Source organism: Saccostrea cucullata, unplaced genomic scaffold, assembly GCF_032062105.1.
Source record: "Saccostrea cucullata isolate Sc308-1 unplaced genomic scaffold, CSIRO_AGI_Scuc_v1 ctg4311, whole genome shotgun sequence".
NCBI classification, from domain to species: Eukaryota; Metazoa; Mollusca; class Bivalvia; order Ostreida; family Ostreidae; genus Saccostrea; species Saccostrea cuccullata.
This window is the reverse complement of record NW_026932948.1, coordinates 1-12,955: the sequence shown is the minus strand read 5'-3', so window position 1 is coordinate 12,955 and position 12,955 is coordinate 1. Positions and strand designations below refer to the sequence as shown.

The following is a 12,955-nucleotide window of genomic DNA, read 5'->3' as shown; positions in this document are numbered from 1 at the left end:
ACATAAGGAATACAGTATGTAACTTGTATTACTGAAATATATATGTTTGACAACATATCAACAATTTCAATTCAGTTTTCTAGCATTAAAATTTCTTCCATTTCTAAGTGAACCGAACGACAATGTTAAAAAAACGGAGAGAGAGAGAGAGAGAGAGAGAGAGAGAGCAATATTTATTATCGTTTCTCTTGTAATTGAAAATTAAAGGAAGTAAAACACCGATTCTCATCAATTTAGGATTTTCATAAACAGGAAATTATTTTAAAAAAAATATATGAAATTATGAACAGCTGTCAGAGAGTAAGAAACTTTTAAATGCATTTGCTTATTTATACTTTATAATCGAAGGTTTTCTTTTTCTTTTAAATATGAAAATGACATTAATCATCCTAATCAAAGTTTTCATCTTTTTGTGCCACATTACGCCTCTCTTCATAAAGAAAATTGCTGTTGCAAGTTGCCCTGAGGGGTAAGATATTAACATTCCATTTCTGATAATTTGATTATTCATATATAAAGTAGAAAAATATTTTAATCTGGTGATGATTTATAGGCCTGATAAAGATGGATTGTGCTGTACAAACTTTTACACAGACGGGGATATCTGTAAAGGTCATATACTAAACATTTTTTAACACTTCTACTGTGTTTGTTATCAATAATATTATAAAATAAATATAGAAATGATTTACGTTTTCTTGTTACCTTTTCTCCTTTTCAAAAATTCTTTTTGTATGCATGTTGACAAGAATGTTATATTGAAAAGACGATCGAGACAAATGTTGGCATTAACGTAAAGTATTTTTCCTCTTTGATAAATTCATGCACAGTACATAGAAATAAAGATAAATTAATTGTTTTTTAGAATGTCCTCCTGGATTTTACTCAGATAATTGTTCCCTACCTTGTCCTTCACCAAAATACGGAGAGAGATGTACACTGAAATGTACTTCTTGTACAAACTGTAATCACATTTATGGTTGTACCCAAACTACAGGTATTGTATTGAAACCTATAATATTCATCACAGATTTTATTCTGAGACAAAATAATAAAATTGATATGTGTCAAATGCATTGTTTTTAATAATTACTACATAAATTAAAAATAAAGCGCATGGTTCTCCAACCTCTTATGTTTCCATCAAATATATGATGATGATGGATGTTCTTTTTTATTATTAAATAGAGAGTTAACTTACGGTTTCTAATTTGTCATTTACACTCACTTATAAGCAAAATTCATCAACAGCTTAAATTTTACTGAATATATTCAACTAAGTCCTTTGACCTAGATCGTTAGACCTGAGTTTGATTCGCGTCAAACTTGAAATATAAAACCAAGTGTGAAAATTTCTTCGCCAAATATCTTGTACAAGAAGTGAAGGTATAGTGAGTGTTTTTGAATAAAACCATTAAAACCACAGTCCTTATCGAGATTAAGATTTCACTCTTTTAATGGCCCTGAGTGTCGCGTAAAGATCTGATTCTGAAGCCCGTCTCCGGCATGTAAGAGGACGTTTCTATGTCGCAACATATGTCTATGTCTTTGACGCAACATAACAAACAATCAACCAATCGATCAACAAATCGAAAAAAAAAATGTTAAAAAAAAGCAAAAACACCAACAACAACATTCTGACTCATTTTACATCCATATCCGCAGACAAAATAATTACTATTGGTCATGGGTGGCTAGAATACTAGATTCATATACTAGGAATTTAAAGATGAAAATCAGTCTCATTTTTAAATGTGAGAGTGAAGAAATTATCGTTTGACAATAAAAATATAACGAAGCTACAATTTTTCGCCGATAATAATATACATATAATGCTAGCTTACAATTAATGCTAGAAAACTTCTTTAACAATAAATGACTTATAATCTCATCAAATAAACAAATTTATGGCCTGCAACAAGTACAAAACATTTTGTAGAATCAAAACGTTTTCAAAACGTAAAGCATCGTTTTATTATTCCAAGATGGCGGAATTCTCTTATATGATTTTGAGGATAAATTATCCTAAAAGTGAAGACAATAACAGTTTTTCTTCTGAAAGTAAAAATACCATGCATTTCTTCTCCTCTAATATCATAATTCAATCGATTCCTGAAGATAGTAATGTGACAATGCACTATGTAGGGTTAGATTTTATCAGTAAAAGTGTCTGTATGACTTATGTATGGAGTTGCTTTATGTCCGTGTTAAATGTGAATGGGTCAATAAAAGAGAGACAATTTCTCTTTTATTCCACATAATCCATACTGTGGTTTTTCATATTTCGTTATTTACATTTTGTATTTCCTTTGTCTCAATTTTGAGCTTACGTGATGTCTTTTCGGTATTTTCACAGATGGATGTTTCTTTTAGCATAGTTAAATGATCGATTATTGCAATTTACATTAAAGTATATACATTGCATTCTTTTATTGCCAAGAATTGACATTTGTTTTATTATTTCACATCAACAGACAACGACAGTTTCAACATGCACATGAATGCTTATACTAGAAAAAGCACGTCTCATCTCATATCTGTAGAGCAAGCAAAAGATGGTTATGGAAATGACAGTCTTACCCCGAAACTGATGACTGGCAACAAACCCTCTGATTCAATTATTAAATTAATAATCTTCACAACAGGAACACTTATTTGTGTCATAATCATTCTAATGATTTTGCGAGAAATCTGTGATTACTGCAACATGTCGCATGATCTTACAAACAATAAGGGTACAGAAAATAACATCTACTCAGAGATGTTTGTATAACACAGAGATCTAACGCTTTAGGTCTATATTTAAGGTGACGGAACAAAACAAACTCTTGTGTTACGATAATGTTCTTTGGAATGATCATTATTGCATGTATTACTTTTATGACATTGAAAATTAATTGCAAAAGCCCGAAATACGTCAAGGCAATTAAAGTTTTTGTGAAATGGAGGAAGAGGTTTTAAGTTCGTAACCAGAAATATTATATTAACATGCAAAATGATTTTTAGGAACAACTTAAATAATTGATATTGTATAGAAGTATGGCTGGAAGATAGTATTTCTTCAGGGATATTGCAAAGCTGAGAGAACTCAAACTAAGAGAAACAGCTCATATCAGTGATACATTTCCATGTTCCACTTCTTTGCATGTGTTTGCAGAATCACCTGTATCTCTAAAAATAATAATAGTGGTTCTCAACCTATGACATGAAACATACATTACATAATATGACATACTAACTGATTTGAAATTTGCGCTTTATTCACAGTCCTCCCTACTTATCTTTTTCAGAAAATTTATGTTGATATTTATTTTAAATCAGTATTTACGTATTTAAATACATATACATATAATCAGTACTTACATAATAAATAAAATAACATACTTAAAAAAAAAATGATGAACCACTTGCGGCTGCTTCGAATCTGTACAAGGCTTGATGAAAATTTCTTGTATAAACTTATTTTGATGTAAAAAATATTCAATCAATTTTGTGGTATGAAAAAAACAGAATGTTTTTTTTTCAAATACATACGTGTACTTTATAATCTTTCATCCAAAAAAGAACAATAATAGATATAGTAAAAATACAAGAAATATTTTTTTTTACATTTGAAGTATCTTTTTTGCAAAGAGTCAAAATAATTTTAGATATACGTTTAACAAGCTCCTAGTATGTATGCATATATAATAAATACATTGTATCACCTTTTGACCTAGATTTTTGTTGACATTCTTGTCTCTTGAAACTTTTTGTATAATTATGAAGTACATATATTTAAAGTCTGCCAATTCAGTCTGGCCTATGTTTGTACCACCAATGCGTTTTGTTACCCATGTTCATTTGTGTATAAAATTAATTTATCATTTTCAAAACTCAAGAGATAATTCTAGTTAAAAAAGTAATCTCCCAACTGTGAATAATAATTCAAATTGTTCATTTAACTGATCAAATCAGTAATCTGGAGCTTTAAAGCTTTAGCGCTGTAAATATTAATGATTTGCATTTTCCTTGAGATAAATTGGATAGATCGATATTTCTTTTCATCACCGTCTTCATCATTGCCTTTTTATTCTAAAGTAATTGAAGAATTCAAAATGCTCGTCACAGAGAGCCATTTAGCAGTCAGGAATTTTTGTCCCATGTCCTACTGGTACTTGGGACTTCCGTTTATGCGTTCTAATGCAAAAGATCGATCTCCACGTCCAACAGTTGATTAGAGACAGCAATGTAAGTATCTACTCTTTACCCCTCAACTCTAATGAAGACTCTCTAACCATTTGCTACTAGTAACTTGCTACAATAAGTAAGTAAATTTAGCTATTAGTAACTGGCTAGTAGTAACTGTTTTAAATATATTAAATAAAGGCAGCTACTGGTAACTGGCTACGACAAGTGGGTAAAATTGGCAAGCCTACTGGATTTTTACGAGAAGCACTGACTTTCACAGTTGATGGTTTACTGGACATTTAAACCTGAATCATGTATGGAGGTACGGAATTAATAATAGATAAGAACACCTTTATGTCTCCAAATGCTCGGCAGGCTCACCGCAGCTAGTTTTTGCTAAGCTTGCTAAAGATTAACTCAAACACATTCACAGAGATGAATAATGTCATTTATTTAAATGACGATATAAAAGAAAATACTTTATACAAAAGAATGGGGATCAGACTCACAAGCTCCGATTGAAATTACGTAAAATATGAAAAATGTCTGATCCCTCAAAAAATGACTAGAAAAAATTCCTATAAAACAATAAGATAAAACATTTTAAGAAAAATATAGCAAAAAGATGGCACATCAAAACAAAAGGGGGTGACACATCAAAAACCGTTAATACATTTTATCAAAATGCAATGGGTAGGATTGCAGGGGCGGTGGCGGGTCTTCAAAATATACGTGGTTCCAAAATTACTGTGGACAGCGCGGGAATAAAAATACAAGTGGTCCGCTTAGCTGGCCACGTGATACTAGCCCGCTAATCATTGGCTGGAAATTCGCATACCACCGGCGTAAAATCCCAGCCCGCAAAATCTATTACATAAACCATTACACCCATGCACATACAACGTATTTAATACATAAACAACGCATTTAATACATAAATTCAATTATAATCATAATTGCTGTTTTATGTCTCCAAATGCTCGGCAGGCTCACCGCAGCTAGTTTTTGCTAAGTTTGCTAAAGATGAACTCAAACACATTAACAGAGATGAATAATGTCATTTATTTAAATGACGATATAAAGAAAATACTTTATACAAAAGAATGGGGATCAGACTCACAAGCACTGAATGAAATTACGTAAAATATGAAAAATGTCTGATCCCCCAAAAAATGACTAGAAAAAATTCCTATAAAACAATAAGATAAAACATTTTAAGAAACATATAGCAAAAAGATGGCACATCAAAACAAAAGGGGCCACAAGATGTGATATGCTTGCTATTCGCATCCGTGCCATCCAAGGTGAGCATGCACACACACAAAAAAAAAGGTATTGAACAATATGCAAAAGAAAACAACAAACATTCCAACAGTCTCTAGTCTATAATATAAACACTTGCTACGCTATCTACTTCTAATAGAAAGACAGCAGTTAATCACTGTACTGTCCAGCTGAAACTTGCAAAAATAATTCTCATCGTATTCCATCGGCAGCGTTTTAGCACTGGACTGCTTATCTATGCCTAATAAAAACATTGCAAATAACGAATATTGTCATATGAGCCAGCAAGCAGGAGAGGTAAAATAAGGGTACTAATAAGTAGATAACAGCAGTTAATCACTGACCAGCCAATGACAGCAGTAAATCACTAACCTGTCTCAACCATAGAGCTGCACAATGTTTATTTGTTTATAATTCCGCTTAACGTGCATCGCGCGAAGAAGATATAAAGCAGCAGTTAAATCACTGACCTGCATGTTAAACCATATTAAATTTCAAATGACTTTATCCTGATATACCTATGTAAAGCATTTGAATTCCAGCGACCCAAATGTTGAATGCAGCTTTCTGAATATCCTAATTGCGCTGCATGAGTAGCTGCACCTATACGAAAACTATGACCTTTAAAACGTTTGGGATCAAAACCTGCAAAGGATATTGCTTTTGAAAGCTGAGAGCTGACAAACGAGTAAGTAACTGGGGTGCCGTCTACAAATTGAAAAAATGGACCTGATGAATGGGATGATTTTTTGCAATACTCATGCATGGCTTGAACAGGACAGAATTCACCCGAACCTCCCTGAATAGAAACAATTAAAGGATCATTTTTCTTTTGTGTTTTGTGGTGACGAATGACAATTTGAACACTGTGTGGCAGGTTCCCATCACCATGAAATGTAACGTCCTGTACTTGCAAAACACGATCTCTGTCAGCTACTGACTTTACAACAACCTCCCCTAGCCGTAGAAATGCATTAAAACAAAGGAGATACAATGCTTTTAATAACAACTGATTCAACGGCTGAGATACTGTCATTTTATTTGCGTTTATAAGTTTGTGCAGGATTTCCTTAGTAATGGGTAGCCTAGTATCTTGTGAAGGTAACAACCTACTACACCCTTTTAGTAATTTCCTAACAATAAAGGTTTGAGTTGGGTCAGGGAGGTTCAGAAGCTTATGCAGGTAACTTAATGCAGATACATGTGATGCAATACTACTAGCACTGTACTGTTTATCAAATAAATAACCAATAAAATTACAGACACTTTGAAGACTCAATGGAAGCGAGCTAGCACCTTTATCCATGGTTTGAAATAGGTTCCACGACTGTCTGTATGCAGCACGTGAAGATGCCGAGAGCGACGCAGCTAAAATGGAACAAGTAGTTAAGTTCAGATCTGCAAGAGATGAGAGGGGATAGGAGTTGGCAGATGGTCCAGGTGAGGAGCCTTCTCCCTGACTGCCTGAAATTGAAAACGTGATAACTTATCTGCTATAATATTAAATTTCCCTGGGATATGTTTTGCTCTAAACCAAATATTGTGCGACAACGAAACAAGAACTAAGCGGCGCACTAATCGCATCAAAACTTTGTCCTTACTAGATTGTTTATTTATAATATGCACTACTGCCATGTTATCGGACATGAAGATAATTTTCTTATTGCTCATTTCTGAACCCCAAATTTCCAGGGCAAGGACAATTGGGAACAATTCTTTTATTGCGATATTTATATTGGCAAGGTTTTTATCCCATTCCCCAACAAACCACTGAGAGCCAAATACTGCAGCGTAACCCAAAGACCCTGACGCATCCGTATATAACTTGATAGTATCTGAGGATTCCCATGCCTCTTGAAACAAAACCGATCTCCCGTTAAAATGATCTATGAAGTGAAGCCACATAGTCAGATCTGCTCTTGCCTCACGAGAAAGGCGAATATAGTGGTTCGCGCTTTTAATACCTATAGTTAGATCAATCATGCGCCGCAAAAAGGCCCTTCCAGGAACTACAACTGAACAAGCAAAATTCAAAAGACCTATAAGAGACTGAAGATTTTTCAAGGTAACCTTTTTTCTCGTATAATATTGCAGAAGCAGGATGCGACATTTATCGATTTTTTCCTGCGGTAAACGACTAACCATCTCCTGAGAGTCAACTTCTATTCCATAAATAGTCAAAGAAGTAATTGGCCCAAATGTTTTCTCCTCATTAATAGGGATGTTAATTCTCTTACACAATGAAAGGAAGTTGTCTAAATCATGCTTGCACTTGTCTGAATTTGCCGGGCCTATAAAAAAGAAATCATCTAGAATGTGTGACATTCCTGAAGCGCCGAGCTTTGACAACATAACCCACTGTAATGCATCACTCAACCTTTCAAATATTTGACATGAGCAGCTAGCTCCCATGGGTAGACAACGTTCAAAATAAAATTGTCCTTTCCAAACAAAACCAAGAAGATGGTAATCGAGTTCATTTACAGGCATGATACGAAAAGCATCTTTGATATCTGATTTCGCCATCAGGGACCCTTTACCAAATTTACGAACCAGAGCAACCACATCATCAATAGAATCATAAAAAACTTCAGCATTTTCTCTTGGGATGTTAGAGTTTACAGAGTCATGCTTAGGATATGAAAGATCGTGAATGATTCTAAATTTATTGGGGTCAGATTTAGGGACAACACCCAGAGGAGAAGTTTTAAAATGAGAAAATGGAGGATATAAAAATGGCCCTAAAATCCTATCAGTGGCTAAACCAGCATTAATATAATCCTCAACAACTTGAGGATGATCGAAAGCGGATTTGTGATTATGAGGAGGATGAGCTGATGGGAATGATGTACATCCTAATCTAAAACCATATTTGATGCCATTAACTAAGTATCGTAACTTGGTAGTTTCATAACCCATTAATTCATTTTGTAATTTTTCCGGGTTTATGGGTGTTGGTAGGGGCATCCTCTCGCGTGGTAGATGCCTGGGAGACTTTGACTGCAGTGCATTGTGCTTTGGGATGGGGGCCATTACAGGACTGGCATGCATGGGCATATTTACATTGTTTGACAGTACACTTGTGTCCTCTGTTGTATGCGTAGCAAGTTCTGTAAACGTTTGCACGAAAGGGCTGATTTTTTGCGACATAAGAATTAGATTTATTTAATGACCTGACACCCATGGATGCTGCTTTAAGGCGGAGCTCCGTAACAGGTTTTTCCCAAGGTAAATTTGCCGATTCTCTAATCTTTCTAAACGATTCATCATAATTTCTCCAGGCTTGATCAACATGAAGCCTGCTGATTTCGCGGACGGTGTAAGCGTATTTAATCAAATTGCATGCCTCTTGGGGAAATTTTTGTAAGTAAATGCAACTGAAAATATGAAAAGCATCTGTCCATTGATTTATTGACAGTGGGGTTTTGTTATTCGATGCTTGTTGAAATTCAATTTTGCCTGCCTTAATTGTTATTGATAAGGGGTCCTCATTTGTGGATGGCAATAGTAAGCGCATCTCCACATACTCATTATTCCATATTTTTTGCTTGATTTTGGGAGACACCATTGCCCCAAGAGGCACACAATCACTTATTTCAATGGGAAGATGCTCATATGACCTGCTTGCTGACTCACCTGCAAAAACCGTGTCTAATAAAGATGTGAGTGACGAGGCAGCTGCGGTAGTTTTTTCTGTAGATAGCGCTGCAGCGGTCTGTAAATTAGGCTGGCTCGTTAACGCTACAGGGGGCATCCCCGTTGCCGTTTGATTCAGAGGAGGTAGAGATTGGGACGCTGATAGGGCAGGTGCGGATGACATTTCTGTAGATTAAGCTGGCTTGGAGTTAACGTCCCGGGGGACACCACTGTTGAAGCTTGATTCAGAGGTACAGTTTGTGATGCTGCAGCTGTGCGCGTATCTAAGTTCTGTTGTTGCATCAATATTTGTTTAGCCAGTTCAGCATAATCAATTGAGACCTGATTTGCTATTTGATTGACAGCCGGCCTCGGTTCAAGAGTTTCTGGTTGTTGAATGGCTCCCTGAGAGCCAGCGGTCGGTGCTCCTATGCCGTTAATCTGAGGCAGGGGTGGTACAGATGTCAATGTTTCTATCACTGCGCTCCCCGGGGACTGCATCCTCCTCCTTTTTCTCGGTGCTTTTCCGGCTTGCTTTGGGGGCATTGTTCCTGAAAACAATACTAAAATCGTTTAAAACATGCCAAAATGATAGAATCTTGATTACAATGTTTACCTGTTACCCAGCAATCACTTTATATATCTTGTCGCCTTACGATATGTGCGAATTAATGAAAAAGTTAATTCAACTAAACACTGGGTAACGTATCAACAATTACTTAAGTGAAGCACACAGTGCAATCGCAATTGAATTCCTCAAGCAATCATTAGCAATAAAACAATATAGAAATTATAAATCCAATGTTTATCCCTATGTACATACCATAAACATTAGCACAGTTTAGAAACTTGATAGACAAAACCATTTAATCAAGTGCGACTGGTAAAACCATGTAGGAAGACCACAATTCTGTACTATTATTTAATACTTGGATAGATAGGTACACAACAACTTTGAACCTTAACTCCCACACAATAAGTACATATATGCGGCCTACTCCGTACCATTGTTAAACATGGGTAGGCACAGATAAACTTTGTACCTAAAAACTCCCATACAATGAGTACATATATGCGGCCTTAACTCTGTACCATTGTTAAACATGGGTAGGCACAGATAAACTTTGCACCTAAAAACTCCCATACAATGAGTACATACATGCGGCCTTAACTCTGTACCAATGTTAAACATGGGTAGGCACAGATAAACTTTGCACCTAGACTCCCATACACTGAGTACATATATGCGGCCTACTCCGTACCATTGTTAAACATGGGTAGGCACATATAAACTTTGCACCTAGACTCCCATACAATGAGTACTTATATGCGGCCTACTCCGTACCATTGTTAAACATGGGTAAGCACAGATAAACTTTGCACCTAGACTCCCATACAATGAGTACTTATATGCGGCCTACTCTGTACTATTGCTTATTATTTGGGTGGGTTCATATATTGACTGTGTACCTCTACTTCCAAACGATAAGTACATAAGACCTAAACGTCATACCGATTGTAATCAATAATAATCAGACAGAATATATACTTTGACTTCTAGTTTCCTACCTATATTGTACGAAATAATAAACAATAAAGAAACGAGATAATGCGAAACAATGCCCAGATAAATAACTGCTTCATAAGACGAAAACATTGTCATTATGAGCCACCTGGTCCTGAGTATGACTCGTCAGTAACAAGTTCACCAAACATGCATGCATGATTCTAAATATTTCAAACATTGATTTAATTGCCTAACAGCAAACAGTACATTAATTATATCGAATGATTGTAATTATAATTAATAACTACATATCGAGGACGATTATATTTTATATTTAGACTAGTCACGTGATGTGGCAGTCACGCGATTTTAGCACATTGACTTGAAGTATTGATGATACATATAAATATCACTAGTGCAAGGGCAAAACCAAGTTAAATTTCCAAGTTTAGTATATAAATATTTTCAACACGCATCGTAGTTACTAAAAAGTGCTGCGATCCTGTCTAAATTCTGTAATTCCATTGTTAAAATTATACTTTTAAGGCCAATTGCTATATCTTTTGCTAGTCAGCGGCATGAAATATTGATATAATTAAAATGTGTTTAAGATTTGATCAGGATCGCAGCACTTTTCAGATACCTTAATAGTTCTATTGTTGAAATGTAAAAGCTTACTTTGATCCATAGAGTGTATGCCCTTGCACTAGATCGATTTTTTAAGACCCCCCACATTACCTTCCGATGTACTTGCATACAAATATACGGCAGTGTCAACTAAATACGTAATGTACAGAAAAAATATAAATAAAATACTGAAGAAGACATTAAATTCAAGTTATTAGCCTATAGAATATCTGTAAATAATATTTTGTTTAATTAGAGAATACATATTTTGTTGAGAAAATATTACTTGATCTGTCTCTCACTGAATACAAACTACGTCACGTTGTAAGAAATGACGTCATTTTGAGAAGTGTATTGCGATCAGTGACTTGTTTATAACTTGTTATGTGGGATTTAACTGACGACAAAACAACACGCTGTAGTAAGTTTTTATGTAGTTTGATGATTTCTTACTGGTCAAATTAGCAGATAAACTCATTTGGTGGTATTTTAAGGACAAGTTGTATGACGTATATTGTGTATGATGTCATAGTCAAGTTTTCTCGTACAAATTAGGCTCCGCCTCCTTTTTGTAACCTTAACTATGCTGCGTAGGTTGAGCCCCTAATGTTGTTAGGGACACTTACATGTGAATACTGGGGGTTGAGGGAAGTATGGTTGTCGTTTTCTTTAAGGACAACTGATGTACGCTTTAATTTTTTTTTTTATTTGGATGAATTAAATGTTAGGCAAAACATTTATATCGTAAAAAAGCTTCCGTACATTGTTCTAGTGTAAAAGTAAGCTGTCAACCATAAAAGTCAGCGCTACTCGTAAATGCCCAGTAGTAACTGCCTATACGAAAAGTAAGTAAAGTTAGCTACTAGTAACTGGCTACTACAACGTAGTACATGTAACTGACTTGAAATGTAAATAAAGTTAGCTACTTGTAACTGGCTAGCTACGAGATGTGATTAAAGCCAACTACCAGTAACGAATTTCAAATGTGAATAATGGTACGTAGCTTTTAGTAACTTGTTAAAATACAAACACTACTTTGAAGAAAATAAAAGTAATATATAAAATGCAATGAAAAAAATGAATACAATTTAGTATTTTGTGTCCATACTAGTAGTCAGAATATCTTAAATTTGCTATCTGATCTGGCATACATTGAAGTAACAACGATATTTGTAGTGATATTTTCACCTACTAATCTTTTTTGTTAAATATGATTATTTTTTTCAGTAAAATATTTACATCCTTCATTTAGCTGTGTAGTGCTGATATCTACTGATACTGCTTATAAGAAACACATTCAAGGTTCTCTACATAAAACATGACTGACGATTTACGTTTGTCCTTTGTCATATTTTCAGCTACTAGTTTATCTCGTGAGAGATATGAAAAATTAACCATACAGATCCTAGTATTATTTAGTAACTTTCTAAGTTTTGCAGTAAAGACAACAGATTGTCAGTAATTTTCCAAGTTTTTTCAGTACATGTAAAAAATTGGGAATTTCAGTACATTTGGACTTAGTAGTGTAATTTCTAACATTGATTGTATCTACCACTGAAGATCTTTTGTAGTCATTGAGGAAATTTTTCTTTGTTGAATATAGAGTATGTTTCTTTAACATTTGTGAGTAATGCTTTGAACTGCATATTTGCTTGCAGATATGTTACCTCACAGCTTAAAATTATACATCCTTAACCCTTCACTGATCATAAAAATTGCTTCTCGACAATA

The 12,955-nt window shown here is 34.6% G+C and overlaps 1 protein-coding gene across 1 annotated transcript; it reads right to left on the bottom strand.

Annotated features, from left to right (window-relative positions):
• Positions 1 to 4,527: 4,527 nt before the first annotated feature.
• LOC134236633 (uncharacterized) lies at positions 4,528 to 9,287 on the bottom strand. The gene is made up of 2 exons (XM_062718808.1): positions 9,091 to 9,287; positions 4,528 to 6,918 (listed from the first exon to the last, which is right to left on the bottom strand). Exons 1-2 carry the CDS (start codon positions 9,272 to 9,274, stop codon positions 5,942 to 5,944), a joined length of 1,161 nt encoding a protein of 386 aa, XP_062574792.1. The 5' UTR covers positions 9,275 to 9,287; the 3' UTR covers positions 4,528 to 5,941.
• Between the last annotated feature and the right edge of the window lie 3,668 nt (positions 9,288 to 12,955).